At 53.0% G+C, this 27793-nt stretch overlaps 2 protein-coding genes across 3 annotated transcripts in view; one reads left to right on the top strand and one right to left on the bottom strand.

Moving 5' to 3' along the window:
- The window catches only part of COPG2 (COPI coat complex subunit gamma 2), a 30898-nt gene extending 15984 nt beyond the window's left edge, over positions 1-14914 (top strand). The window contains exons 13-24 of one of the 2 annotated variants that reach the window (XM_084264206.1): positions 959-1054; positions 1436-1679; positions 3105-3180; positions 4939-5042; positions 7180-7305; positions 8883-8945; positions 9041-9180; positions 9523-9694; positions 10542-10639; positions 12021-12159; positions 13216-13314; positions 14774-14914. In XM_084264206.1, coding sequence (XP_084120332.1) covers positions 959-1054; positions 1436-1679; positions 3105-3180; positions 4939-5042; positions 7180-7305; positions 8883-8945; positions 9041-9180; positions 9523-9694; positions 10542-10639; positions 12021-12159; positions 13216-13314; positions 14774-14904 — 1488 coding nt within the window. In that variant the 3' untranslated portion in view covers positions 14905-14914. Of the gene's footprint in view, positions 1-958; positions 1055-1435; positions 1680-3104; positions 3181-4938; positions 5043-7179; positions 7338-8882; positions 8946-9040; positions 9181-9522; positions 9695-10541; positions 10640-12020; positions 12160-13215; positions 13315-14773 lie in introns of both variants that reach the window. The other variant, XM_084264207.1, reaches the window with a different exon arrangement.
- Positions 14915-17084: 2170 nt separating this feature from the next.
- MEST (mesoderm specific transcript) lies at positions 17085-27630 on the bottom strand (the record flags this gene model as incomplete). The annotated part of the gene is made up of 11 exons (XM_084264225.1): positions 17085-17202; positions 17648-17711; positions 18289-18365; positions 21446-21547; positions 22745-22815; positions 23153-23193; positions 24033-24091; positions 24524-24660; positions 25640-25717; positions 26203-26282; positions 27477-27630. The coding sequence occupies 11 exons, from the start codon at positions 27628-27630 to the stop codon at positions 17085-17087; spliced, it is 981 nt and encodes a 326-aa protein (XP_084120351.1).
- Positions 27631-27793: the final 163 nt, after the last annotated feature.

The raw sequence follows: 27793 nt of genomic DNA, 5'->3' as shown, positions 1-27793 counted from the left end.
GTGGCTGCCACCACAGAGGGCTGTGCTGCCATTCAGCAAGACTGAGACAGGCTGGAGAGCTGGGGGGGAAAAGTTTATATCTCACTAACAAGAGCAAGCAGAGGGTCTGGCATCCAGGGAAGAACAACCCCAGGTATCAGAATATGTTGGGGACTGGCCTGTGGGTGAGCAGCGTAGGGGAGAGGGACCTGGGGGACAGCAGGATGACCATGACCAGCAATGTGCCCTCCTGGCCAAGAAGGCCATTGGCATCCTGGGTGTGTTAGAAGGGGGGTGGTTAGAAGGCCAAGAGAGGTCCTTCTCCCCCTCTGCTCTGCCCTGGTGAGACCACCCCTGGAATATTGTGTCCAGTTCTGGGCCCCTCAGCTCAAGGAGGACACAGAACTCCTTGAAAGAGCTCAGTGCAGGATCACCAAGGTGATGAGGAAAGTGGAACCCCTTCCTTATGAGGAGAGGCTGAGGGAGCTGGGGCTTTTCAGCCTGGAGAAGAGGAGACTGAGGGGTGACATATGTTTATAAATATGTAAAGAATGAGAGTCAGGAGGACAGAGCCAGGCTCTGCTCAGGGATGGCAGTGACAGGACAAGGGGCAACAGGTGGAAGCTGGAGCAGAGGAAGTTCCATGGGAATATAAGGAGAAACATTTTCCCTGTGAGGGTGACAGAACCCTGGGACATGCTGTCCAGACAGGGTGTGGAGTCTCCTTCTCTGGAGACATTCAAACCCCATGGTCCTGGATATGTTCCTGTGTGATTTAGTCTGGGTGATCCTGCTCTGGCAGGGGGGTTGGGCTAGATGAGCTTTCAAGCTCCCTTCCAGCTCCCAACCTTCTGTGATTTATATCAGTCTTATACATGAATTTAATCTATCAAGGTGATGACTTGAGACACTGAGAAGCCTGTCTTTTTCATAGATAAATAAATGCAGGTGCCTGAGGTCCTTCTCTGTTGCTTTGCAGGTCGTGGTGGTACAGGCTATCAGTGCTTTGTGCCAGAAGTACCCTCGGAAACACAGCGTCATGATGACCTTCCTCTCCAATATGCTCAGGGATGATGTAAGTGTGAAACCTTCTTTGTGCAGTTGTTGGCAGGAGGCTCCCATAGGTAGTAGGAAGGGTCTCCTCTGTCTTATCTGGGTGGGTACCCAGCAGTGATGGGCCTGACTGATTCCTGAGATCTTCTGGGTCAGACCTGTCCAAAATGTGCTTTTGAATTAGAGCTGGTACATCAAAACCTGATCTGAAGAGATGTTCAGGTGGTAGTTTGGGGGCTGGGGAGACCCTAATAGGTTCTCCAGCACATCTTCTCCTCTCTCTCTATGTACAAACACTTGTTTTTCTCAATGGGAAGAAGTATTTGAAGCATGAGGGATAGTGAGCAGCTCTGTGGCCTGAGCTCTGCCTGCCAGGTCAGTGTCCTTGATTTTCCTTTCCCAGGGTGGCTTCGAATACAAGCGAGCCATTGTGGACTGTATAATCAGCATCATTGAGGAGAATCCTGAGAGTAAAGAATCAGGCTTGGCTCACCTCTGTGAGTTCATTGAAGACTGTGAACACACTGTCCTGGCCACAAAGATCCTGCACCTGCTGGGAAAAGAGGGTCCCAGGACTCCATCCCCATCCAAGTACATCCGCTTCATCTTCAACAGGGTGGTGCTGGAGAACGAGGCTGTGAGGGCTGGTAAGTTCAGCTCAGAAGCTTCATCCTTTCACATCTGAGCTCTGGTTTGGAATCTCAGGGCTGAAATTGGCTTTGGGGGTTAGTCCCCAAGCACTGTGCAGAGCTGGCTCTTCTGTGCATCAGCTGGGAAGGTGTTTTTTTATCCTGTAGTGTGTTTAAACTCTTGATATCTTAGCATCACAGAATCTAAGCAATATATTGGCTTCTAGTCCCTTCTTTGAGTGTCTCCTGGAAGCTGAGAGGTAACATGTGAGGAGGGGTCACTGCTAGTTCCCTATTTATCATAACCATCTGCTATACTCCATCATCCCTTTCTATGGAAATCCCCCTTCCTCCCCCCCCCAAGATAAAAATTCCTCCTTGGAAGCATGTTGCAGACTGATTCTTGCTTCCCATGGAGCCTTCACAACAAATCCTTCAGTGTGTTTGGCCTCATACTTGGGACTTGGCGTTGGCTTGATCCTCCTGAGTGTTAGAAGACAAAGTACTGCTGGGGTGGAGGAAGCAAAACAAGCTCACAAACTCAGCCTGATCCAGATTTGCCTTTGATTTTTGGTGACAGCTTCCTAACTGTGACCTGGGAACACGTGAAGAGAATCTCTCAGAGACCATACACTGTAGGGAAGCTTTTGTCAGGTTATATTTCAACTGCCAAGGCCATAAAACTTGCACTTCTTTGTAGAGCTTTCTGTTCTTACCATACATGGGATCTCTTTAAACCAATGTTAAGCTGAAATTAGTTTGGATGAGAAGCTCAAAGTGGTTCCTGAGGGTTTTTAGCTCCTCACAGAGTCACTGGTTGCAGTCTGACCCTGGTCGCTGCTGGGTGTGTTTCACCCCTGTGTGTGAAAAGCAGATTGATCTGGGGGTGTGAAGCCACAGAAGGGGCTGACAACAGGAATGGGCCATGGAGCTTGATAGAGACCTCTCCAAATGTCATTGCAGGGCTGCTCAGCTGATCTTGTTCTGGTATCCCCTGCCATGAAACTATTTCATTGTGCAAGCTGGAACATAACAAGTTCCATGGGAATATAAGGAGAAGCATTTTCATTGTGAGGGTGTTGGAGCCCTGGGACAGGCTGCCCAGAGAGGGTGTGGAGTCTCCTCTGGAGACATTCATACCCCACCTGGATGTGTTCCTGTGTGATTTAGTCTAGATGATCCTGCTCTGGCAGGGGAGAGTTGGACTTGATGACCTTTCAAGGTCCCATCCAACTCCCAACGTTCTGGCATTCTGTGATTTCCATTTGAAAACAGAGAAAACGGTTCAATCTGTCCATAACACTAGGGATCTGGTGTGGAAGTGAAAACCTGTGTAACGTGCAATTTCAGGACAGGAGTGCACACAGTGCTTTGAATCTGAGCATGAGAATGTGTTGGGATGTAGCTTGAGCACCTCTGACATCTCCCTGCTTTCTTCTCCAGCCGCTGTTAGCGCGCTAGCGAAGTTTGGTGCCCAGAATGAGAACCTTCTTCCCAGCATCTTGGTGCTTCTGCAGAGGTGAGTGTGTCCTGCTCTGCATGTGCTGAGCTTGTTGGTGACGCTTGTTCTGTCCCCACAGAAGAAGTGAGGTCAGAACTTGCACTGGAGTTGTCATAACGTACCGGTCGAGGAATGGGGAGGTGGTTGTCTTCTACTCTCCCTGGCTGGAGGGAGTGTAGCACCACTGGAGATAAACAAATGAAGGATGTGGTTAGTCATGAAAACATCTGATGGTAATTTGATCTGAGAACGTTCCCCAGAGGGTCAGAAATCTCACTGCTTCAGTATGTTATTCATTTTTCCATCCCTCAAAGCAAGAAAATACATTTCTATGTAACTCTTAACTTGTGGGTGCACTTGAGTAGTGATCTCAGGACTTTCCATTTCACAGGTTCATGTCTCTGGTTCAGAGCATCCAGCCTCCTAAAACTGTCAACACCCATGTTCTTCATTAGTATATCACTATAGCATAAAGCCATGGCACCCCTGGCATCTATGGGGGATAATTCAAATGGTTAAGTGCTTTAGGCAGAAGGTGCAAGTGAATTACAACTGTGAGAACTGTCTGGAGGAACATGGGGAGGGGAAGGAGTTGCCAGGAAGGAGAATGAATCTTTTATAAACCACCTGCTGTATTTTTAAAACTAGAGAGTGCTTCAGAGGTGCAGCAGGTCTTTTTAGAGTCAGAAATGAGGGGCCAGAAAGCTGCCTGGTGGAGAAGGATCTGGGGTGTTGGGTGAGCTCAGCCTGAGCAGGAGTCAGCAGTGTGCCTGAGGGGCCAGGAAGGCCAAGGGCAGCCTGGCTTGTGTCAGAGCCAGCGTGGCCAGGAGGGCTGGGGAGGGGATTGTGCCCCTGGACTGGGCACTGGGGAGGCTGCAGCTGGAGTGCTGGGTCCAGTTCTGGGCTCCTCAGCACCAGAAGGACATGGGGGTCCTGGAGCGAGTGCAGAGAAGGGCAACCAGGCTGGGGAAGGGGCTGGAGGGCAAATCCTCTGAGGAGCAGCTGAGGGAGCTGGGGGTGTTGAGCCTGGAGAAGAGGAGGCTGAGGGGAGCCCTTCTCCCCACCTCCCCTGCCCTGGCAGGAGGGTGCAGAGAGGTGGGCGATGGTCTCTGCAGCCAGGGGCCAGGAGCTGGGCCAAGGGGCAATGGGCTCAAGCTGCCCCAGGGCAGGGTCAGCTCAGCTGGGAGGGCAAAGTTCTTCCCTGGCAGAGTTGTGGGGCTGTGGCACAGGCTGCCCAGGGAGGGGGCTGAGTCCCCAGCCCTGGGGGTGTTGAACAGAGGGGAGATGAGGTGCTCAGGGATCTGGTTTAGCACAGGACAGGAATGGTTGGACTTGATGATATTAAAGTGCTTCTCCAACCTTGGGATTCTGTGAAACACAAAGCAGCTTTTAACATATTTTTTAATACTCATTTCTCCTGCTTTTCCCCTATTGTGAAGGAATGCTATAAAAAGAAAAAAGAAAGCCTACTGCAACTACATGGTCCCCATCAGAATCATTATTTTATGATCTAGCAAGAGTGCAAGGCATTAATTCACACACACAGCTCCTTTAATCTGTTTTCTGATGTGCTGGTTGCAAGTTCAACTACAGGTTAAACTTCCTCTGTTGTATAAACACTTTTTTCCTTTGTTTTTTCCCCATAACCTGAAAATTTACTGAGGGATCTCAGACTGTCATTGTGGTATTGAGCCTGATGTGGGCAGTGCTGTTGTGAGCTCAGCTCTCATGATACCCTGAGCTGGCTGACTGCTCCCCTCTTGTTTCCTGAACCAGATGCATGATGGACAGCGATGACGAAGTTCGGGACAGAGCAACGTTCTACTTGAATGTGCTGCAGCAGAGACAGATAGCCCTGAATGCTGCCTATATATTTAATGGTCAGTGATGGAAAGGGAAGGAATCTGAGCTGTTATTTCATGTGCTGTATTGTCTGTGGGCTTTGTTGGTGTAAGAGTAGTTTTCTGTAACATAACTTGGGTCAGAATAACCAGAAAGGACAGAACTTTCAGGCAGAACTTCACACAGGTTCTCCCAGCTGGGGCCTAGCAATGGCAGAGCAGAGAGGGACAATCCCCTCCTTGTCCCTGCTGCCACCTCTCTTCTGATGGAGAACCCAGAGGAGGTTTGATAAAAGCAAGTGGAGAGTCTTGCACCTGAGAAGGAATGACTGCTGGAATCAGTACAGGCTGGGGGGAGCTGCTGGAGAGGAGCTCTGAGGAGAAGGACCTGGGGGTCCTGGTGGGTGACAGGGTGGCCATGAGCCAGCAGTGTGCCCTGGGGGCTGAGAGAGACAATGGGATCCTGGGGGGCATCAGGAGGAGTGTGGGCAGCAGGTGACAGGAGGGGATCCTCCCCCTCTGCTCTGCCCTGGTCAGGCCCCACCTGGAGTGTTGTGTCCAGTTCTGGGCTCCCTGGGATCAAAAAGCCAGGGATCTCCTGGAGAGAGTCCAGAGGAGGGACAGAGATGCTGAAAGGCCTGGAGCATCTCCCCTGGGAGGAAAGGCTGAGGGAGCTGGGGCTGTTCAGCCTGGAGAGAAGAAGCCTGAGAGGGGATCTGATCAATGGTTCTCAAGAGCTGAAGGGTGGGACCCAGGGGGCCATGGGCAGCCTCTGCTCAGTGTCTGTGGGGACAGGACAAGGGGCGATGGGCTCAAGTTGGAGCACAGGGAGTTCCCCCCCAATCTGGGGAAGAACTTCTTCCCAGTGAGGGTGAGGGAGCCCTGGGACAGGCTGCCCAGGGGGTGTGGAGTCTCCTTCTCTGGAGAGATTCCAGTCCCATCTGGACACCGACCTGTGTGACCTGTCCTAGGGACCCTGCTTTGGCAGGGGGTTGGTCCTGATGATCTCTGGAGGTCCCTTCCAGACCCTACGATTCTGTGAGTCTGTGAACCTTGTGGTTTTCCTCTGGCCTTTGCACTTCCCTGTGAATTACTTGGCTAAGTGAGAATGGCAGACTTTGGAAAATGTGTGAAGGGTTATTTAGGAAGGGGAGCAGGAGTATGGGTTGGGTTTATTTCATCATTCTATCTTCTTTCCCTTGGGCAATTTTCTCAACCTTTGCTCCATCTTCCCCATTACAGAATGAGGTTTGCATCTTGTGCCAGAGCTGGTTATAAGAACATGTTGTAGTGTTTGTAGTTGAAAGTTTGCGTCAACGGAGTATTTAACATATCACAGAGTCACAGGGGCTGGAAGGGACCTCCAGAGATCATCAGGTCCAAGCCCCTGCCAAAGCAGGGTCCCTAGGACAGGTCACACAGGTCGGTGTCCAGATGGGACTGGAATCTCTCCAGAGAAGGAGACTCCACACCCCCTGGGCAGCCTGTCCCAGGGGTCCCTCACTGGGAAGAAGTTCTTCCCCAGATTGGGGGGGAACTCCCTGTGCTCCAACTTGAGCCCATCGCCCCTTGTCCTGTCCCCACAGACGCTGAGCAGAGGCTGCCCATGGCCCCCTGTGTCCCACCCTTCAGCTCTTGAGAACCATTGATCAGATCCCCTCTCAGGCTTCTTCTTTCCAGGCTGAACAGCCCCAGCTCCCTCAGCCTTTCCTCCCAGGGGAGATGCTCCAGGCCCTTGATCATCTTCGTAGCCTCCACTGGACTCTTTGACCCTATCTGAGACCTGAGCAAACTGTTCAGACTGTGGGAACCTCTGTCAATCTTTCTGTATTATCAGATTAGGGTTTTTATTCTATCCAATATCTTGAAGTCCTTCAAGTGTGTTTTGTGTTTACTGAGAAATTAAAATTGCTTTTACTTTTTTTTTTTCATTAGCCAAAGTCCAATAATCTTCTAAATAATCTTCTTTACTTACGTTTTAGGAGGCAGGTAACTGAGACACAGACAAAGTTGTTTGGTTTTGGGGTTGTTTTCATTTCCTCCCCACCCAGATCTTACTGGTATTGGGGCAGTAGGTGATCCAGAGTTCACACTGTTCAGCTGTGAACCCTGTGTTGACACTTCCTGTTATTAAAACTGGTCTTTTTTTTTCTCTGCCTTTGCTTCTGCTCCACAGGGTTGACTGTCTCTGTTCCTGGGATGGAGAAAGCCCTGCACCAATATACACTGGAACCTTCTGAGAAACCTTTTGATATGAAAACAGTTCCACTGGCGACTGCCCCCATCTTTGAGCAGAAAGCAGGTAACACTCAGCCTTTGTTCAAGCAAACTCAGGTTCCCATAATGATCCTTGATGTCTGTAAACTGGCTGCTGTCCTGGCAAGGTCAGGCCAAGACAGGAGTTGACTCAGCTGAATACCATACAGGTTATGGTGGCACTGGCTCTGCAGGAGGAATTCTGCCTGATCCTCACAGATCAAGCAGGACAGTGCCTCCTCCAAAGGAGAATGGCCTGGCAAGAATGCCATTAATCATTCTGCTGATCTTGTGAGCAGAGAGGAGCTCGTACAGCATCAGAATTTATTAGTTAATAGCTGTTAGTGGGGTTCCCCAGGGCTCCATTTCAGGCCCAGTTCTTTATAACATTTCCATAAACAACCTGAACTCAGGATGAGAAGGTGTCTTCAGTAAATTTGCACATGACACCAAATTGAGGGGAGCTGTTGGCTCTGTTGAGAGTGGAGAAACCTCACAGAGAGACCCAGACAGATCAGAGAGCTGGGCAGGCACCACCGGTGTGAAGTTTAACCAGGGCAAGTGCTGGATTCTGCCCCTGGGAAGGGGCAGCCCTGGCTGGGCATCCAGCCTGGGGGATGAGAGGCTGGAGGCCAGCTGTGCTGAGAGGGATTTGGGGGGGTCTTGGTGGACAGTGAAGTACCCATGAGCCAGCGGTGTGCCCAGGCAGCCAGGAGAGCCAACCCTGCCCTGGGGTGCATCCAGCACGGCCAGGCCAGGGAGGGGATTGTCCTGCTCTGCCCTGTGCTGGGCGGCCTCAGCTCGAGTCCTGGGGGCAGGTTTGGGTGTCACAGGACAAGAGGGACAGGAAACTCTTGGAGAGTGTCCAGAGGAGGCAGCCAGGATGGGGAAGGGGCTGGAGGGGAAGTCTCCCCAGGAGAGGCTGAAGGCCCTGGGGTTGTCCAGCCTGGAGAAGAGGAGGCTGAGGGGAGAGCTCATGGGGTCTGTGGCTTCCTGCCCAGGGGAGCGAAGGGGCAGCGCCGATCTCTCTCCTCTCTCTGGGGGCCCAGGGCTGGAACCCGAGGGGCCGGCGTGAAGCTGCCCCAGGGGAGGGTCAGGTTGGCTGTTAGGAAGAGGTTCTGTGCTGAGAGGGGGGTCGGGCACTGGCACAGGCTCCCCAGGGAAGGGGTCCCAGCCCCGAGCTGGGCTGAGGGCAAGAAGCGCCTGGCCGATGCCCTCAGTGCCACCTCTGACTGGGCTGGGGCTGTGTGGAGCCAGGAGTGGGACTGGATGGGCCTTAGGGGTCCCTGCCAGCTCAAGGTATTCTATTCTATGATTCTCTGAAAAAATCATGTTCCAGAAGTGTTCAGTCACTTCTCTAGCTCTCCTCCACAACTGCCCTTCCATTTTGACTTTGAACAACTTTTTTAAGAAAAGGTTTGGGGCTTGGGGGGATTTTTCTCTCTTCTCCTTCTCTTCTCACTGTACAATCCCATATCACTCACCAGAAGCGATATATTGGTGTGCTTGAGGATCCAGAGGTTTGCAGCAGAAAGTTAAGGAATCTTTAGTGGTGATCTAAAGGCTTTTCAAACTCCTGCATGGTGGTGTTGGCAGCTCATCATTGGGTTTGTTTCTTCACAGAGATCGCCCTAGTGACCAGCAAGCCTGAGAAAGTTGCACCTTCACGTCAGGATATATTCCAAGGTATGAGAGAAGATGGGTGGGTCTCTAGTGCTTGAAGTGCTGGGGAAGGCTGACACAAGCCTGTCACTGAGTGTCATCTTCTCCTCTCCATGCAGAACAACTTGCAGCCATTCCAGAGTTTAAGAGCTTGGGTCTGCTGTTCAAGTCTTCAGAACCAGTGCAGCTGACAGAAGCAGAAACAGAGTATTTTGTTCGTTGCATTAAACACGTGTTCACAAACCACATCGTGTTCCAGGTATGAGAAGTTGGGTGCCAGGGGACAATAGGAGGTGGCCTTGCATGTGGTATAATCAGTGTTGTTGCTGTGCCCTGCAGAGGACAGCTTCTCTCTTACAGGACTTGCAAGGAAGAGTTAAGAGGGTGTGTGCTGCTTGCCTCCAGGTTCAAAAAAGGATGAGGGTTATGATCCCATCTGCTAGAGGATTCTAGAAAAGTTGGGGAGAAGCTGTTTAGAATGTCAGGCTTGCTGAAAGATGCCTGCTCTATGTCATGGGCCATTGTAGCAGATTTGGGGGAAGATCCTCAGTTAAAAACACTTGCTCTGTGCTCAACTCCTTTTCCATTTCTTCTTCTGCAGTTTGATTGCACAAACACCTTGAATGATCAGCTGTTGGAGAGAGTCACTGTGCAGATGGAGCCGTCAGACGCCTACGACGTGATCTGCTGCATCCCAGCTCCCAGCCTGGCTTACAACCAGCCTGGCATGTGTTACACCCTGGTCCAGATTCCCCAGGACGACCCCACTGCAGGTACCCACTGGGAGGGAGGAGTTCCACATGGCAAATCCCTCACATGAAGGTTTTGATGAACAGATAATCAAATATTTAGGGTGTGGGATTTGGTGAGTCAGATTCTTAGGTGACACGCATGCTGGGTTTTAGGTAGAACCTGTGTTTATGCCAAGCAGTATACACTGTAGTCCTGTAAAAAGGATCAGAGAGCATGCAGGTAATACAGGAAAAGGAATCTTGAGTCGATGAAAGGAGCACCATGAAGAACATGGATCTTCACTGGTCACAGTCAGGAACAGATTTGGTAGAAAGCAAATACAAGTAGGAAAAAAAATGGGTATTTTCAGCCTTTACACATCTGGTGAATGCAATTGTTTCTCCCTAGAAAATTGGAAACAACTGTGAAATTTAGGAATGAGAGATTTTCTTGGGCATAAAACTTGCTTTTATTAGTCACACTTAAAAGAAACTCCATTGGCTCTGCAGTTGGTTTAACGTGACTCAGCTCATCAGCGAGGGGGATTTCGTGGTTATTGCTCCAATACCAGAGATTAGAACTCATCTCAGCTCCCTGAATGGTGTTTTGGGACCATGATCCACCTGTCAGAACCCCCTTGCAGAGTTTCTCCACGTAGCCAGTGCTGGCTGTTTGCAGAGGACCTGTGCTGTTATGCTCTGGCTGTGCCATACACCTTTCCCCTGAGATCTTCTGGCCTTCAAATTCTATTTGAAGTTGAAAAATGTTCTGCCCATGACCATATCATCTCTTCTGAGGAAAGCTACAGCACCAGTCCCTTTTTGGGAAGCAAGGGCTCACAACCAAGAAGCTGCACTGCTAACCCATAGGGGCTTTTCTTCTCCCCAGTTGCTTGTACTTTCAGCTGCACAATGAAGTTCACTGTTCGAGACTGTGACCCAAACACAGGGGTGCCAGAAGAAGATGGCTATGAGGATGAATATGTGGTAAGTTCAGGGCTGGTTGGGTCTTTTTTTCTTCTCCTTTTCATTAATTCTGAATCATAGAACGTCAGGAGTTTGAAGGGACCTCAAAAGAGCATCAAGTCCAACCCCCCTGACAGAGCAGGATCACCAAGACTAAATCACACAGGAATGTCTCCAGGACCACAGGGTTTGAATGTCTCCAGGGAAGGAGACTCCACACCCTCTCTGGGCAGCCTGTCCCAGACCCACACAGGGAAAAAGTTTCTCCTTATATTCCCATGAAACTTCCTCTGCTCCAGTTACCCCCATTGCCCCCTGTCCTATCACTGCCATCCCTGAGCAGAGCCTGGCTCTGTCTTCCTGACTCTCACCCTTTACATACTGATAAACATTAATGAGGTCACCCCACAGTCCTTCAAGATAAAGAGCCCCAGCTCCCTCAGCCTCTCCTCACAAGGAAGGGGTTCCACTTTCTTCATCACCTTAATGATCCTGCACTGGGCTCTTTCAAGGAGTTCTATGTCCTTCTTGAGCTGAGGGTCCCAGGCCCCATCTGGAGTACTGTGTCCAGAGCTGGGGCCCCCAATACAAGAAGGATGTGGAACTGTTGGAGAGGGTTCAGGGGAGGGCCACAAGGATGATCAGGGGGCTGGAGCACCTGCCCTACAAAGAGGCTGAGGCAACTGGGCTTGTTCAGCCTGGAGAAGAGTAGGCTGTGGGGGGACCTCATTGCAGCCTTCCAGTCCCTGAAGGGAGCTTATAAGCAGGAGGGGATTCAACTTTTTAAAAGAGCAGATAATGGCAGGACAAGGGGGAATGGACTAAAGCTAAAGGAGGGAAGGTTTAGATTGTATATTAGGGGGAAGTTTTTTACAGAAAGAGTGGTGAGGTGCTGGAACAGGCTGCCCAGAGAGGGGGTGGGTGCCCCATCCCTGGGGGTGTTCAAGGCCAGGTTGGCTGGGGCCCTGGGCAACCTTGTGTAGCTCCAGGCCTGGAGATTGGTGTCCCTGCCTGTGGCAGGGGGGTTGGAGTTCTGTGACCCTTGGGGTCCCTTCCAACCCAGACCAGGCTGGGATTCTATGAAATAAAGGCTCCTCCTGGATTCTGAGAGTCTTTCTTCTCTGATGCCAAGTAAGGGTGAGAAGGGGCTTTGGCTCTCACAGTGATTGCTCTATTTCCTGCTCTCCTTGACTCTCACTGATAGTTTTGTGTCAGTGTTATTAAGCTTCACCTGTGACCACCATAAATACTACTTTCCTCCCTATTTTTTAATCGCTGTCATACTGTGCTTCTCCTGAAATTAAAGCCAAGTGTGCTAGAATCTTCTTGGTAAAATGTTCCTTGAAGTTTAGGATTGTTTCTGGTAACTGGCACCTGAAAATCTCCCTTGTTTTTCCCTCAGCTGGAAGATCTGGAGGTGACCGTGTCTGATCATATGCAGAAGGTTTTAAAGCCAAACTTTGCAGCTGCATGGGAAGAAGTGGGAGATGACTTTGAGAAAGAAGAAACCTTTGCACTAAGTTCAATTAAAACCCTTGATGGTGAGATGATTTCTCCTTTTTTAATGGTGACCCACAGAGTAATCCCAGTAAATCACAGAATCATTGGGGTTGGAAGGGACCCCCAGAGATCATCAGGTCCAACCCCCTGCCAAAGCAGGGTCCCTAGGACAGGTCACACAGGTCGGTGTCCAGATGGGGCTGGAATCTCTCCAGAGAAGGAGACTCCACACCCCCTGGGCAGCCTGTCCCAGGGCTCCCTCACCCTCACTGGGAAGAAGTTCTTCCCCACATTGGGGGGGAACTCCCTGTGCTCCAACTTGCAGCCACTGCCCCTTGTCCTGTCCCCACAGACCACTGAAAAGGGGCTGGCTGATTCCCCCTGCATCCCCTGCTTCAGATAATTATAAACTTTAATTAGGTCCCCCCACAGTCTTCTCAAGGCTGAACAGTCCCAACTTACTCAGTCTTTCCTCATAGGGGAGATGCTCCAGGCCCTTAATCATCTTTGTAGCCCTTCTCTGGACTCTCCAGGAGATCCCTGGCTTGTTTAACCCAGGGAGCCCAGCACTGGACACAACACTCCAGGTGGGGCCTGACCAGGGCAGAGCAGAGGGGGAGGATCCCCTCCTGTCACCTGCTGCCCACACTCCTCCTGATGCCCCCCAGGATCCCATTGTCTCTCTCAGCCCCCAGGGCACACTGCTGGCTCATGGCCACCCTGTCACCCACCAGGACCCCCAGGTCCTTCTCCACAGAGCTCCTCTCTAAAAATCAGCCATACTGGAGATAGTCTTAGTTTGGTGGTTGAGAATTTGGTCACCTTTCAGCATGACATTTTGCCCCAGTTTTATGTCAAGGTGTTGGGATTACAGGGAGCAGAGATTTGGCAGTGCTCCCTTGCCTGAGGCTGGTTGGATTTATTCCCAGTCTGTTAAAACAGCAGAAGGGACATGGCAAAGGAGATGCATTGGTGTGGCTGTGAACAAGTTAACAAATGGGAAGGGTTAAGAGAATGGTCTGTAAATGGGAATGAATTCTCACAGAAAACTTGGCACCAACCTGGAGGTAATTTTCTTCTTCACTCTCTGAATGCAGAAGCTGTCAACAACATCATCAAGTTCTTGGGCATGCAGCCCTGTGAGAGGTCAGATAAAGTGCCAGAGAACAAGAATTCTCACACGCTCTACTTAGCTGGTGAGTATTTGTGCTACTGAGCTCCATGTTTCCACTGCCATTTTAGTTAATTAACTAAATGATGGGAATTAGGAGATTCTCCTCTTGTTTTGAGAGGCTTTTTTTCTCTACAGAAAGCTGAAGTGAACCAGGGAGTTGAGATTTAGGAGCCAGCTGTTGCAGATCACAGAGCTGTAGGGGCTGGAAGGGACCTCCAGAGATCATCAGGTCCAACCCCCTGCCAAAGCAGGGTCCCTAGGACAGGGCACACAGGTCGGTGTCCAGATGGGGCTGGAATCTCTCCAGAGAAGGAGACTCCACACCCCCTGGGCAGCCTGTCCCAGGGCTCCCTCACCCTCACTGGGAAGAAGTTCTGCCCCACATTGGGGGGGAACTCCCTGTGCTCCAACTTGAGCCCATCGCCCCTTGTCCTGTCCCCACAGACACTGAGCAGAGGCTGCCCATGGCCCCCTGTGTCCCACCCTTCAGCTCTTGAGAACCAGTGATCAGATCCCCTCTCAGGCTTCTTCTCTCCAGGCTGAACAGCCCCAGCTCCCTCAGCCTTTCCTCACAGGGGAGATGCTCCAGGCCTTTCATCATCTCTGTCCCTCCTCTGGACTCTCTCCAGGAGATCCCTGGCTTTTTTATCCCAGGGAGCCCAGCACTGGACACAACACTCTAGGTGGGGCCTAGGCTCTGTGTCTTGGAACAGGGAAATTCTACCTGTCCTTTGAATGAAGAACTTCCAGAGCAGACACCTAACTAACTTCCTTGCCTGGTGTTATCTCAGAAGGAAGTTCCTAGACCCATCTTCTTTTCTACCTCCTGTCACCCTGAATTGGCCCGCTGTACCCACAGCTTCTTGTTCAGTGACTCCACTCCAGGTGTAGCTTTGGGCAGTTCCTGTAAGCCAAGTGTTCTACAACACTTCATTGCTTCAACTTCATTCTCCCCCAGCTCCCTCAGCTGCTCCTCAGAGGATTTGCCCTCCAGCCCCTTCCCCAGCCTGGTTGCCCTTCTCTGGACTCACTCCAGGACCCCCATGTCCTTCTGATGCTGAGGAGCCCAGAACTGGACCCAGCACTCCAGCTGCAGCCTCCCCAGTGCCCAGCCCAGGGGCACAATCCCCTCCCCAGCCCTCCTGGCCACGCTGACTCTGACACAAGCCAGGCTGCCCTTGGCCTTCCTGGGCACACTGCTGGCTCCTGCTCAGGCTGAGCTCTCCCCACACCTCCAGGTCCTTCTCCCAGCAGCTCTCCAGCCAGTCTCCCTCCAGCCTGTAGTGCTGCTCAGGGTTGTCATGTCCCATGTGCAAGACTCTGCCCTTGGCCTTGTTAAACCTCATCTTGTTGGTCTCAGCCCTTCTTTGCAGCTGGCCAGAGACTGGAGCTGTCCCACACTCACTGGGTTCTTGGCTCCTGAGTTAGGACCAGCTCAGTGAACCTCTCTGAGTAACCTGTCAACGTGGCTTTGTCCCCAGGTGTCTACAGAGGCAGCTGTGACGTGCTGGTACGGTCCAGGCTCGCCCTGGGAGATGGTGTGACCATGCAGGTGACTGTTAGGAGCAAGGAAGAAACCCCTGTAGATGTCATCCTGGCTTCTGTAGGCTGAGTGTTGCAGCACATCCTGTCATGGAGACGTTGGCAAGCAGCAGTTGGGTATTTCCTGGCTATCAAGCAGTCTGTCTGTCCTTCTGCATGAAGTTTTTACTCCTCAATTTGCTAAACCTTTTCTATGATGTTACAGTAGTGGTGGTAGTGGCTGGTACTGAGCCTTTCCCATCTCCCTTCCCTCTGCACTCACACATTCCCATCTAACTTATTGCATCTCTGACCACTTGCAGTAGAGGAGGGAAGATGTCAGAAGAAAAACCAACGTGAGTGGTGATTAAAAAACAGCATCAGACTTTTGTCAAAACAGATTTTTATTAACAGAAAATAAACACTGATCCAAGTGGTGGAATTTGTATCAATTACTGTTAATAAAATAGAAATTTCTTCTTATTTATTCTTCTTCAGTACAGAAAAAGTAGCCTGTAATGGCTGTTTATTCAGCAGAAGCCCCTTATCCTGAAGAGATGCTGTTAAATTTACATCCCTAATGAGATGCTGTTAAATTTCAAACACAGGCAGTTAAACCACCTTGGAAGTGCAGGGTCTGCCAGCCTGGTGTGAGGGTTTCTCCCCTCTTCCATGCAGAAACATTGCTAAACACAGATTAAACCTCACCTCTGAAGGCTCAGGCAGTTCTCTGATGATACCAGACAACACTGCAGCTTTTTCCTGGGCTCAAAGGTGGGAAATGTACCAGAAGTTGGGAAGAGAAGGGGATGGAAGGACCTTGTTGTGACCTTCTTGTGAGGGAAGTTCTGCATCTCTGCTGATGAACTGGTGTTTGGGTATCAGGGGAGGGAAGGGTTCAGCTTGTGCAGCCTGGAGAAGAGAAGGCTGTGGGGGGACCTCATTGCACCTTCCAGTCCCTGAAGGGACCCCAGGAACAGGAGAGGAATGGGCTTGTTAAAGGGCAGAGACTGGCAGGACAAGGGGCTGGAGTGAAGCTGGAGGAGGGAAGGGGGGGAGGAGAGATTAGGGGGAAATTCTTTGCAGAGAGAGTGGTAAGGGGCTGCCCAGAGAGGGGGTGGGTGCCCCATCCCTGGGGGTGTTCAAGGCCAGGTTGGCTGGGCCCCTGGGCATCCTTGTGTAGCTCCAGGCCTGGAGGTTGGTGTCCCTGCCTGTGGCAGGGGGGTTGGAGCTCTGTGACCCTTGGGGTCCCTTCCAACCCAGACCAGTTTGATTCTAAGGGAGGGAAAGAAGGAAGGAAGGCAGACTGTTTTAATACTAATTTCAACTTCCATCCCAGATCCCTGGGGCTGGAATAGCTATTGCTTAGAATAAAACCATGGCTTTTTCTAGTGCCAGCATTGTGTATTCAGCCTGCTCTAGTAAAACAGGTCCAAGCCTGCTGTGGTAGAACCTCCTGAGATACAGTCCCAAGGGTGTGGTGTCAGTGAGTGGCTCTTGCTCTTTGAACTGAAAAATAAAACCTGGAGGTTTAGAGTTTGCCTTTGGTTAACTGGCCACTAAAAAGAGATTGCTGAAGATGGGCTTGTAGTGCCTAAAGCCCTATTTACTGGTGCAGAGCACCAGTGCTTATGGTTTGGGGGATTCCAGATCCATTTCTCCTGCTTTATTCAAACTCTGAAATCATGGACTGGTCTGGGTTGGAAGGGACCCCAAGGATCACAGAGTTCCAACCCTCCTGCCACAGGCAGGGCCACCAAAATTCTTCAGTCCTGACAAGCTGGCCAGGAATTCTGACACTTAGAATTGAAACTGCCAGCACAGCAACTCCAAAAAAACCCATGGACCAACATCCATCTTGGGAAATTCCACATCAATCCTTGGCTGTGGGCAGTCCTGTCTCCTCCAGGCATGCAGCACAGCTAGAGATGAAGGGAAGGAAGGACTCCTGGACTGCCATACATGCTGTGCCTTCCCTCAGGGGTTCCTGTTCTCCTTTGAGTCCTTTTGGTTCTACATAGAGATGGGTCAGTCAAGAAGCAAGGTGAGCACACGGCTGGAAGAGCTGTCAGTGTCCTCTAAGTCTCCTCAGGTTGATGGTTTTCACCTTTTTCTGGTGTTCAAAGGATTTAACTGTCTAAATACCAAACTTTGGTGGGCAGAGAGTTGGGTGGTGGTGCAGAGTGGTGGATCTAGAGATGAACAGCAAGGTTCTTCCTGCCCCCTGAAGCCCAATTCATAAACAGAGAGCAAGAACCAAGCTGCAGCAGCTCAGAAGGAGTTGATGAAGTTCAGATAGGCATTCAGGAAGCCTGTGGGATCCTCCAGCTGGGGATAGTGGCTAATGTGGTCATCCAGCACGGACACTGTGGAGGTGGGAAGCACTTTTCTGTTGGAAGAATGCAGCAAGGGCTTAAGCACAAGAATTGCAGCTGAGAAGATGCTACCAGAGAAGTGAGGACAGCCCTCTTGTGCAGCTGGGATTCTGAATGAAACATGGTTTTGGCACAGAAAAACCACCCCAGCAGCAGCTACAGTTGATCACCCTTCTGAGTTCTGGATTTACTTCAGGTTTGGAGGAGTTGTCTACCTGAGTCAGTAACTCTTAACTCTGGCTGATGTGGTTTAAGCCCATGATGGATGGGACTGAGAGCTGTGACACTGATTCTTCCCTGTTTTAAGCAGTTCCCAAACTGCAGAAGGCTTCTGCTGCACCACTGCACAGGTGACAGGTGGGAATTAAAAACAGCCTCCACCATGAAAAGAGAGGGGAAGGAGAAGTCTGAGACAAGATCTCCCTTAAAATGAAACATCACTTGTGTGGTTCTGCTTACTTGTAAAGCTGAAGAAACTCTGGGTGTGGATTCACAGGGTCCAGGGGCCCATAGATGAGATGCACTGCAAGAAAGAAGCACAGAGCAGGCTTTTATTCCTGAGGACATCCCAAAACCCAGCACAGGAGACCTGCTGGAGATCCATTCTCCTTAGGATGTTGCACTGGCAGCTTTCAGCAGGGCCTTGAGCAAACCAGCAGCTGAAAAGGCTCTGAACTTCTCTGCCCTGGGGTGGAATTCAGCTTCCAAACCCTCCTCCTCCAAACACCAAACCTTTCCTTGAAGAGTTGCAAGTTCTCTTGAGCTTGAAAAGCACCTTGGCTTCCCTGGGGAGCAGCAGCTGGAGAAACTGGAGACCTCTGAAGTGAAGTTCCCTCTGCTCAACCCCCTTTTCTCTTAATCTCACAGCTCTCTGCTGTAACCCAGCCTTCAACTGGAGCAGGGAACTTTGCTACCCTCTGCACAAGCCATTGAGTCACATCATCCTCATCAGAGCAATCAGGGGCTCCAGCAATTAGCAGATGGAGCCAGCACCACGTTCCCCCTGCATGTGGGCTAGGGGAGGGGGTGATTCCCAACACCCCACTGAGGAAATCAAGGAGAACCACCAGCAAATCAAGGAAAAGGGGATTCCTACTCACATGGGACAGAGGTGGACATCAAAGCCCCAACCCAGCGGTCTCTGTGCTTCTTCCTCTGGTTTATGTACTGCAAAATACTGAGGAGAAACCTGTTGTTATGCACCAGATGGTGCTTCTAGGAGCTGCACAGCTTGGAAACTGCTCTCCAGGCAACATGTGTCCATGTGCCTGGAGAAACCATGTCCAGTGAGAAACCAAATGAGGTTCAACAAAAGCAAGTGGAGAGTCTGGCACCTGGGAAGGAATAAGGGCTGGAATCAGGACAGGCTGGGGGGAGCTGCTGGAGAGGAGCTCTGAGGAGAAGGACCTGGGGGTCCTGGTGGGTGACAGGGTGGCCATGAGCCAGCAGTGTGCCCTGGGGGCTGAGAGAGACAATGGGATCCTGGGGGCATCAGGAGGAGTGTGGGCAGCAGGTGACAGGAGGGGATCCTCCCCCTCTGCTCTGCCCTGGTCAGGCCCCACCTGGAGTGTTGTGTCCAGTTCTGGGCTCCCTGGGATAAAAAAGCCAGGGATCTCCTGGAGAGAGTCCAGAGGAGGGACAGAGATGCTGAAGGGGCTGGAGCATCTCCCCTGGGAGGAAAGGCTGAGGGAGCTGGGGCTGTTCAGCCTGGAGAGAAGAAGCCTGAGAGGGGATCTGATCACTGGTTCTCAAGAGCTGAAGGGTGGGACACAGGGGGCCATGGGCAGCCTCTGCTCAGTGTCTGTGGGGACAGGTCAAGGGGTGATGGGCTCAAGTTGGAGCACAGGGAGTTCCCCCCCAATCTGGAGAAGAACTTCTTCCCAGTGAGGGAGCCCTGGGACAGGCTGCCCAGGGGGTGTGGAGTCTCCTTCTCTGGAGATATTCCAGTCCCATCTGGACACTGACCTGTGTGACCTGTCCTAGGGACCCTGCTTTGGCAGGGGGTTGGACCTGATGATCTCTGGAGGTCCCTTCCAACCCCTACAATTCTGTGAGTCTGTGATGTGATGAGACCAAGGAGCTGGACTCTGCATTTCCCACAGCCACCTGGTCTCCTGGGGGCAGCAGCAAGGCAAAAACTTGGTCTGCTGCCCATCCCTAAGGTGTTTGTTTTATTCAGATAGTCAGCAAAGAGAAGTACACGTGAGGTTGCAACCCTGGTGGCCAGGTCTCACCCCTGCGAGCTCTGCCCCTTAAGTACAAAGTCCAGCTCAGAGTTTTGCTAGAAGATAATACAAGTTCATTTATGAAGGGGGAAACAGCCCATAATCTGTGGAGGTGGGAGGGTGAAGTTTGAACCCTTCCCAGCTGAGAGAGAAGGAAATGTGGGTCCTCTGAATTGGAGAAGGGTGTGTGTGACTCTCTAATCCTGGGTCCAGGTGCTGCAGTAAGTCACTGTGGGCTGCAGGCAGCTGGTGCATGGACACTGAAAGCTCAGTTACCCCCAACCCCCCTAAATCCAAACTGCAGGTTTGCAATGAGATCCTACAAAAACACTGGGGCAGGAATCCATCTGCTGAAAGCCAAGGTGGAGGCAGCTCCCATGCTCGGCTCACACATGGTGCAGCAGCTCTGAACCCATTTCAGTGCCCCATGGAGGAGGAATCCTAGAATCCCAGCCTGGGCTGGGTTGGAAGGGACCCCAAGGATCACAGAGCTCCAACCCCCTGCCACAGGCAGGGACACCAACCTCCAGGCCTGGAGCTACACAAGGTTGCCCAGGGCCCCAGCCAACCTGGCCTTGAACACCCCCAGGGATGGGGCACCCACCCCCTCTCTGGGCAGCCCCTTCCAGCCCCTCACCACTCTCTCTGCAAAGAACTTCCCCCCAATATCTCATCTCCCCCTTCCCTCCTCCAGCTTCACTCCAGCCCCCTTGTCCTGCCAGTCTCTGCCCTTTAACAAGCCCATTCCCCTCCTGTTCCTGGGGTCCCTTCAGGGACTGGAAGGTGCAATGAGGTCCCCCCACAGCCTTCTCTTCTCCAGGCTGACCCAGCCCAGCTCCCTCAGCCTCTCTCCATAGGGGAGCTGCTCCAGCCCCCTGAGCATCTCTGTGGCTCCTCTGACCCCTCTCCAACAGCCCCACATCTTTCTTGTCCTGGGGCCCCAGCTCTGGACACAGGACTCCAGCTGGGGCCTCACAGGGCAGAGCAGAGAGGGACAATCCCCTCCCTGTCCCTGCTGCCACCCCTCTGCTGATGGAGCCCAGGATCCCATCGCCCTTCCCAGCTGCCAGAGCCACTGCTGGCTCAGGGGAAGCTTCTCCCCCACTAATCTCCACTGAACTACTGTGTGGGGAGCAACTCAGAAGAGAAATGGCACCACTCAGGTCCTGCAGTGAAAATCTGGACTCTCTCCTTCCCCCAGCCAGCAGACTCCTTGCTGGGACTCACATTTAATCAGCAGGTTTGGGTCAGTTGGGTTATAAAAAGCCTTCTGAGGCTGAGAAGCTGCCCTAAATAAATGCCCTGATTCTCTGAGACACAACACTGAAGGGGCTGGAGATACTTCAGCCCTGAGCTTCCCATCAGCTGGTGAAGGTGGTACCAGCACGACTGTGTTGTGCTGGGACTTGCTGAGCAGGCAGAGCATCAGCTGTGCATCCAGTGCTGGGCTTGGGTGTGTATCCCTCGTTATAAGAGGCAATTAGTGAGCTCTTTGGAGAGGCTGAGCTGTTCTGTCCTTACTGGGATTTGTCCAGAGCTTGTCTCCAGTGGGAGGAGAGAGGAGCTGGGGGAGAAGGACGTGCACAGGCCCTGCTCAGTGGGGATACCGAGCTCACAACCACCACCCCAAGGTCCTTCCAAAAGTCCCAAACTGGAGCAAGCCACATTCAGCTCCAGCTGTTAACAAACCCCCCCTCAAATTCAACCCCCTCATTTCCAAGGGAGAACAGAACCTCACATTGTACATCTCCAGCCTTCTCCTTCTCCCACTGTGTGCAGGCTCAGGTCCTCCTGCCTTCATTTACCTGCCTTGTGCTATCCCTGCTCCTACATCACACCCCAGCTCTTTTCTTTGGGGGGGGGTGTAGCAATGATCCCAGACCCCACTAGAAGCAGCTGGAGGTTCTGGGGAGCCAATGTCCAAGGACCTGGCTGTGATCTGGTAACCACTGACCCTCTGCATGACTCTGCCTGCAAAGAGAAGGATTCCAGGGGTGGAAAGCAGCTCAGGCAGCAATTAGTGGTGACGTACCTGTCAACAACGAGGTTGCCATCGTTAGTCCTCATCGCTGTCCACATGTCCCAGTACTCTGCCTGTGAAGGCTGAGTGTAAGGCCCAAAGACAGCCCCAAGCCTGGAAGGAAAGAGTTCAGAGCAGCACAGCAGCAACCAGAGGGCTGGAAAACTCCCCAAGGGTGAAAAACTAGCAAGGACTTGAAGCTTTTCCCACAAAACACGCGGGTGCCAACGCAGCACCGCAGGTCATCCCCCTAAAGCAGCTGGGGTTGGACTGATGGGACAGTCTGAAAGGCTTTTTGGGGGAAAAAAGAGGGTCTGCAATATCTGATAAATATATCTGATGATGCAGTGTCCATGGACCGTGGGTATCACACAGAGTCACAAGGCTGGAAAAGACTTTCGAGATCATCAAATCCAACTGTTCCCATCCTGTGCTGCCCCAGCTCCCTGAGCACCTCATCTCCCCCCTGTTCATCACCCCCAGGGCTGGGGACTCAGCCCCCTCCCTGGGCAGCCTGTGCCACAGCCCCACAACTCTGCCAGGGAAGAACTTTGCCCTCCCAGCTGAGCTGACCCTGCCCTGGGGCAGCTTGAGCCCATTGCCCCTTGGCCCAGCTCCTGGCCCCTGGCTGCAGAGACCATCGCCCACCTCTCTGCACCCTCCTGGCAGGGCAGGGGAGGTGGGGAGAAGGGCTCCCCTCAGCCTCCTCTTCTCCAGGCTCAACACCCCCAGCTCCCTCAGCTGCTCCTCAGAGGATTTGCCCTCCAGCCCCTTCCCCAGCCTGGTTGCCCTTCTCTGCACTCGCTCCAGGACCCCCATGTCCTTCTGGTGCTGAGGAGCCCAGAACTGGACCCAGCACTCCAGCTGCAGCCTCCCCAGTGCCCAGCCCAGGGGCACAATCCCCTCCCCAGCCCTCCTGGCCACGCTGGCTCTGACACAAGCCAGGCTGCCCTTGGCTTTCCTGGCCCCTGGGCACACTGCTGGCTCCTGGGCAGGCTGCAGTCAAAGGGCAGTGCTTTCACTGCCTCTGTTGCACCTCCAAGTCCCGCCCTCACAGGAGAGGAGGATTTTCAGTGGACACCAAAAAGCCATGTGGTTTATTATTAGGCTGAAGAGCTTTGCCAACACGGAGAGGGAACAGCCCAGAACATCAAGGTCATTCAATTCCAGGGGCAAATCTCTCCTGGGACAGTGCTGAGGCACGTGCTCGCCTGCCAAATACCTGCTATGCTAATTCCTGTTGGCCATCTCCCTGCTTGGCCCACATCCCCCTGTCTGGACTGTGCCCAGCAGCACAGAGACCCAACTCACCCTCTGGAGAAGAAGAAGAAGTTCATCAGGCGTGTGATGACAGGGGACAGCAACCCCCCATCCTTGAGGATCTTGAGCAGAGGGGGAAAAAAAGGAGACAGCACCACTGGGTATCATACAGATGGGTCAATCCTGCTTCTTCAGAGGGCTTTTTTCCCCTGGCTTCCCACATCACAGTGGTTTCCCAACCCTTGTCAATGCTGAGATGCCCATGAGCTCTCAACAGTGAGCCACCACTGGTGATTAGTTGGGATCTTGACAGGTCCCACCACTTCCCACAGCCTCTGGCCATCCCCATGAGCAGCTCAAGGTGGAATTACCAAAGCAAGTACAGCAGTGGGCATCTGAGCTGGGTAACAGCCCAAACTCAGGGGGTCAGAGTTCTGCTTGAGGGGTGCAGGAGCTCACCTTCTGGATGAAGCGAGGGTAGTGTGTTTCTGGAAAAATCCCTGGAGGGATGGGAGAGAAGAGAGTTGATATGCTGGAAGTGGTGTGTTCCACATCTCCCAGTCCCTTCTCTGTGCTTCCACAAAAGGCACCATGAATAGAATCACAGAATCATAGAATCCCAGCCTGGGCTGGGTTGGGAGGGACCCCAAGGGTCACAGAGCTCCAACCCCCCTGCCACAGGCAGGGACACCAACCTCCAGGCCTGGAGCTACACAAGGTTGCCCAGGGCCCCAGCCAACCTGGCCTGGAACACCCCCAGGGATGGGGCACCCACCCCCTCTCTGGGCAGCCCCTTCCAGCCCCTCACCACTCTCTCTGCAAAGAACTTCCCCCCCAATATCTCCTCTCCCCCTTCCCTCCTCCAGCTTCTCTCCAGCCCCCTTGTCCTGCCAGTCTCTGCCCTTTAACAAGCCCATTCCCCTCCTGTTCCTGGGGTCCCTTCAGGGACTGGAAGGTGCAATGAGGTCCCCCCACAGCCTTCTCTTCTCCAGGCTGACCCAGCCCAGCTCCCTCAGCCTCTCTCCATTGGGGAGCTGCTCCAGCCCCCTGAGCATCTCTGTGGCTCCTCTGACCCCTCTCCAACAGCCCCACATCTTTCTTGTCCTGGGGCCCCAGCTCTGGACACAGGACTCCAGCTGGGGCCTCACAGGGCACAGCAGAGAGGGACAATCCCCTCCCAATACAGCCCAAGGATTGATGTTCCCTGTTAATTACAGCACCTTAATTGCAAATCACTTGGGGTTTGAGTGGTGCTTTCCCTCAGGGGATGGAGATTGGACAGCCACCCCACCCCACAGATCCCCATCCCTCCCATCCCACCGCTCCAAGCAATCCTCACCTCCGTTGGATAAACAGAGGCTGTTGATCAAGATGCTTCCAGTTTTATTGTGCTCATACCTGGGGATGGAAGAGAAGATGATGAAACACAACTTAAACCTTCTCCAGTCTCCAAGGAGTGACCAACCAGCAAGTCAAATTAACGGTGTCAGATCACCTCTGCTCCCCTGCTGTCCCTGGCTTGATCAGAAGGAGCTCGGGAGGGAAATTAAACATCCCAGGAGCTGGGATTTCACAGAACCACAAGGCTGGAAAAGACCTTGAAGACCATCAAGTCCAACCATTAAGACCATCAAGTCCAACCATTAAGACCATCAAGTCCCACGATGATGGGAGAGGAGCCTCTGCCCACCATGGATGTGCCCATCCTTTGTTAAAAGGACGGAGGGGAAAGGGGGTTCTGCACCTACATCCTTCCACTTATCTGCTGGAAATCATCTTGCCAGGGGCAACAAAGAGCAGCCAGAGCAACTCCAGGGGGGTGTCAGTGACCTGTGCAGCAGCTCCTGAGCCACAGTGTCGCCGTAATCGTGGGACAGGAGATTAATCCTCTGGTGGTGGAGGCCGAGGTGCCGCACCAGCCCCTCCACGATGCTGGCTTGCTCGAAGATGCAGTAGTGGTGGGGTCTCTGGGAAGCAAAGCAGGAGAGAGGAGCTGCAGTGTGAGCCTGACCCACCAGCAGCTCAGAGAATAAACACCCCAATGGAGGAATATGGGGTGGAAACCAGAAGTTTGCAACCCTGGGCAGAGAGGTCGTAGGATCAGAGAATCCCCAGACTAGGCTGGGATGAGTTGGGAGGGACCCCAAGGATCACAGAGTTCCAACCCTTTGACACAGGCAGGGACACCAACCTCCAGGCCTGGAGCTACACAAGGTTGCCCAGGGGCCCAGCCAACCTGGCCTTGATCACCCCCAAGACACAGGGCACCCACCCCCTCTCTGGGCAGCCCCTTCCAGCCCCTCACCACTCTCTCTGCAAAGAACTTCCTCCTTGTATCCCATCTAAACCATGGATCCCCTGGGAGAACCAAACTCTTCCCAGCTCTATGGCTCATGGGAACCCTGGAATCATTTCCCCCCAGCTCCAGCTTCCATAGGGAATCATGGAATCCCAGACTGGGCTGAGCTGGGAGAGACCCCAAGGGTCCCAGAGCTCCAACCACCCTGCCACAGGCAGGGACACCAACCTCCAGGCCTGGAGCTACACAAGGTTGCCCAGGGCCCCAGCCAACCTGGCCTTGAACATCCCCAGGGATGGGGCACCCACCCCCTCTCTGGGCAGCCCCTTCCAGCCCCTCACCACTCTCTGTAAAAAAACTTCCTGGGCCAGCAGCTACCTGCAGAAACCCATAGGAGCACTGCCTACACCCCAAAGGGCTCATGGTTTGCTCTGGAGTCACATCAAACCCAACTAAAGGCAAGATGTGGACAGAGCTTACGTCCAAGACAAACCTTCCCCAGCCCTTCCCACTGTTAGAACGTCTTATTCCTTTCCCAGATGTAAATGGGATTAGGAATTGGACCACAAACACTCATTTTCCAGGGCTGCTGGCACAGCAAGACAAGCTCTGGGCCAAAAGCAGATCCTCCTCCCCAGGCTGCTTACGGGTTTGTCGCTGAAACCGAATCCTACGAAATCCAGAGCCACCACCCGGTGAAAGCGCTGGGTCAGCCCTTCCCAGACCTGCAAAGAGGAGAAACACCTTCAAAACCCACCCCCCAGCCAAGAGCTGATGGGAGCAGAGAGAGGAAAAGCCTCCTGTGAGGCACAGCCACAGATGGCCACGCTCCTCTCTGCTCCCCACCCCCCACAAAACGGTGTCTTCCAGCTCCAAGAAAGCTGCTGGAGGTGGAAATTCCCTAAAAACCAGGATCATCCCCCCCCAAAAGCCAATAAATTCTTGTGGGTATGGATATGAAAGGACTCAATGATCTCCTGAGGTCCCTTCCAAACCCTCCAATGCTGTGAAAAGAGCTTGGTTGCTGTGCAAGGAGGAGGATGCCCCAGAGCGTGGTGGTACCCCAAGCAGGATCTTCTCCAGAGCGTTGCCCACCTTGCACTGAGCTCACGTCTCTCTGCTTTTACCCAGGAGGGGGGAAAAAAGCCCTGTGGGGTTTGCTGGTGGCACCCAAAATCCCCACCCCTTACCATGCACTCCATCCCCTCACCTTGGACCAGTCATAGCTGGAGGTTGGGAAGCCGTGCAGGAGGACGACAACATCAGAGCTGCCCACAGCGCCGGTTGAATCTGGGGAGGGAACAGAGCAGCTCAGGGTCAGCTTTTCCCCCCCTCCACCAATTTCCTCCTCCCCTCCCTGCTCCCTCAAAACCCAGAGTGGGGTTTGACTCATGCAGCAGCTTCCCAGTGCCAGTGTGGCTTCAGAAACCTGCCCAGATGAGCCACGGTGGCCTCTGATACTTTGCTGCTTGATCCAAACCTGGGGTTGACTTGGCTCAAGAGGAATTTTGGGAACCAAAGTTGCTACAGTGGCAACGACTCCTCCATACAGCTCTCTCAGCTCCTACAGAGAGAGTGGTGAGGGGCTGGAAGGGGCTGCCCAGAGAGGGGGTGGGTGCCCCATCCCTGGGGGTGTTCAAGGCCAGGTTGGCTGGGGCCCTGGGCAACCTTGTGTAGCTCCAGGCCTGGAGGTTGGTGTCCCTGCCTGTGGCAGGGGGTTGGAGCTCTGTGACCCTTGGGGTCCCTTCCAACCCAGACCAGGCTGGGATTCTCTGATTCTATAATTAAAAAAGGGCTTTCCAGTATTTTTTTTTTGCTGTGACCTGTCAGAAGCTCTTGGGATTCTTCCCCACCAACACCAAGGTGCTGCTCAAGGATCACAGAATCACAGGGGCTGGAAGGGACCTCCAGAGATCATGGGGTCCAACCCCCTGCCAAAGCAGGGTCCCTAGGACAGGGCACACAGGTCGGTGTCCAGATGGGGCTGGAATCTCTCCAGAGAAGGAGACTCCACACCCCCTGGGCAGCCTGTCCCAGGGCTCCCTCACCCTCACTGGGAAGAAGTTCTTCCCCACATTGGGGTTGGAACTCCCTGTGCTCCAACTTGAGCCCATCGCCCCTTGTCCTGTCCCCACAGACACTGAGCAGAGGCTGCCCATGGCCTCCTGTGTCCCACCCTTCAGCTCTTGAGAACCAGTGATCAGATCCCCTCTCAGGCTTCTTCTCTCCAGGCTGAACAGCCCCAGCTCCCTCAGCCTTTTGAAACACCAACCTTGGTGCCTTCACCCAGTTAAGTTTTGATAACCAGCAGCCACACTGCCCCTGGATCCTGCCAGTGGCTCCCCCTGGATGCTATTACATTTTGGGATGGATTTGTCATCACCTCACCCAGCCCTGGGGACACCCCCAGTGCCACCAAAACGAGTAGAGCCCTCAGCTCCAGGGTGGATGAGGCATCCCCAGGGCTCATCATGGCTCCATCACCTCTGTAGAAGATGTTCTGGTCCTTGTAGGTGAAGAAACCTCCAGAAGACTTCCAGGAGAGAAGAGCTGGGGAGAGCTTGGGGGGTGGGATGTGCAGGTAGATGGCCAGGAGGGGCACGCTCAGCAGCCCCACCTGCACCCACCACTCCTTCATCCTATGGGAGAGAGTGAGGCACCTTTCTCATGGGGTTTGTCCCATAACCCCATGTCCCCCTGACCCACTGCCATGTCCCCATAACCCCCACATCCCTGTAACCCAACCTCATGTATCCTTAACCCACCTCCCAAGTCCCCTGAACCCCCAAAACCCCCACAGC

Source organism: Gallinula chloropus (assembly GCF_964237585.1).
Source record: "Gallinula chloropus genome assembly, chromosome: 1".
NCBI lineage: Eukaryota > Metazoa > Chordata > Aves > Gruiformes > Rallidae > Gallinula > Gallinula chloropus.
This window is presented reverse-complemented; position numbering and strand designations above follow the sequence as displayed.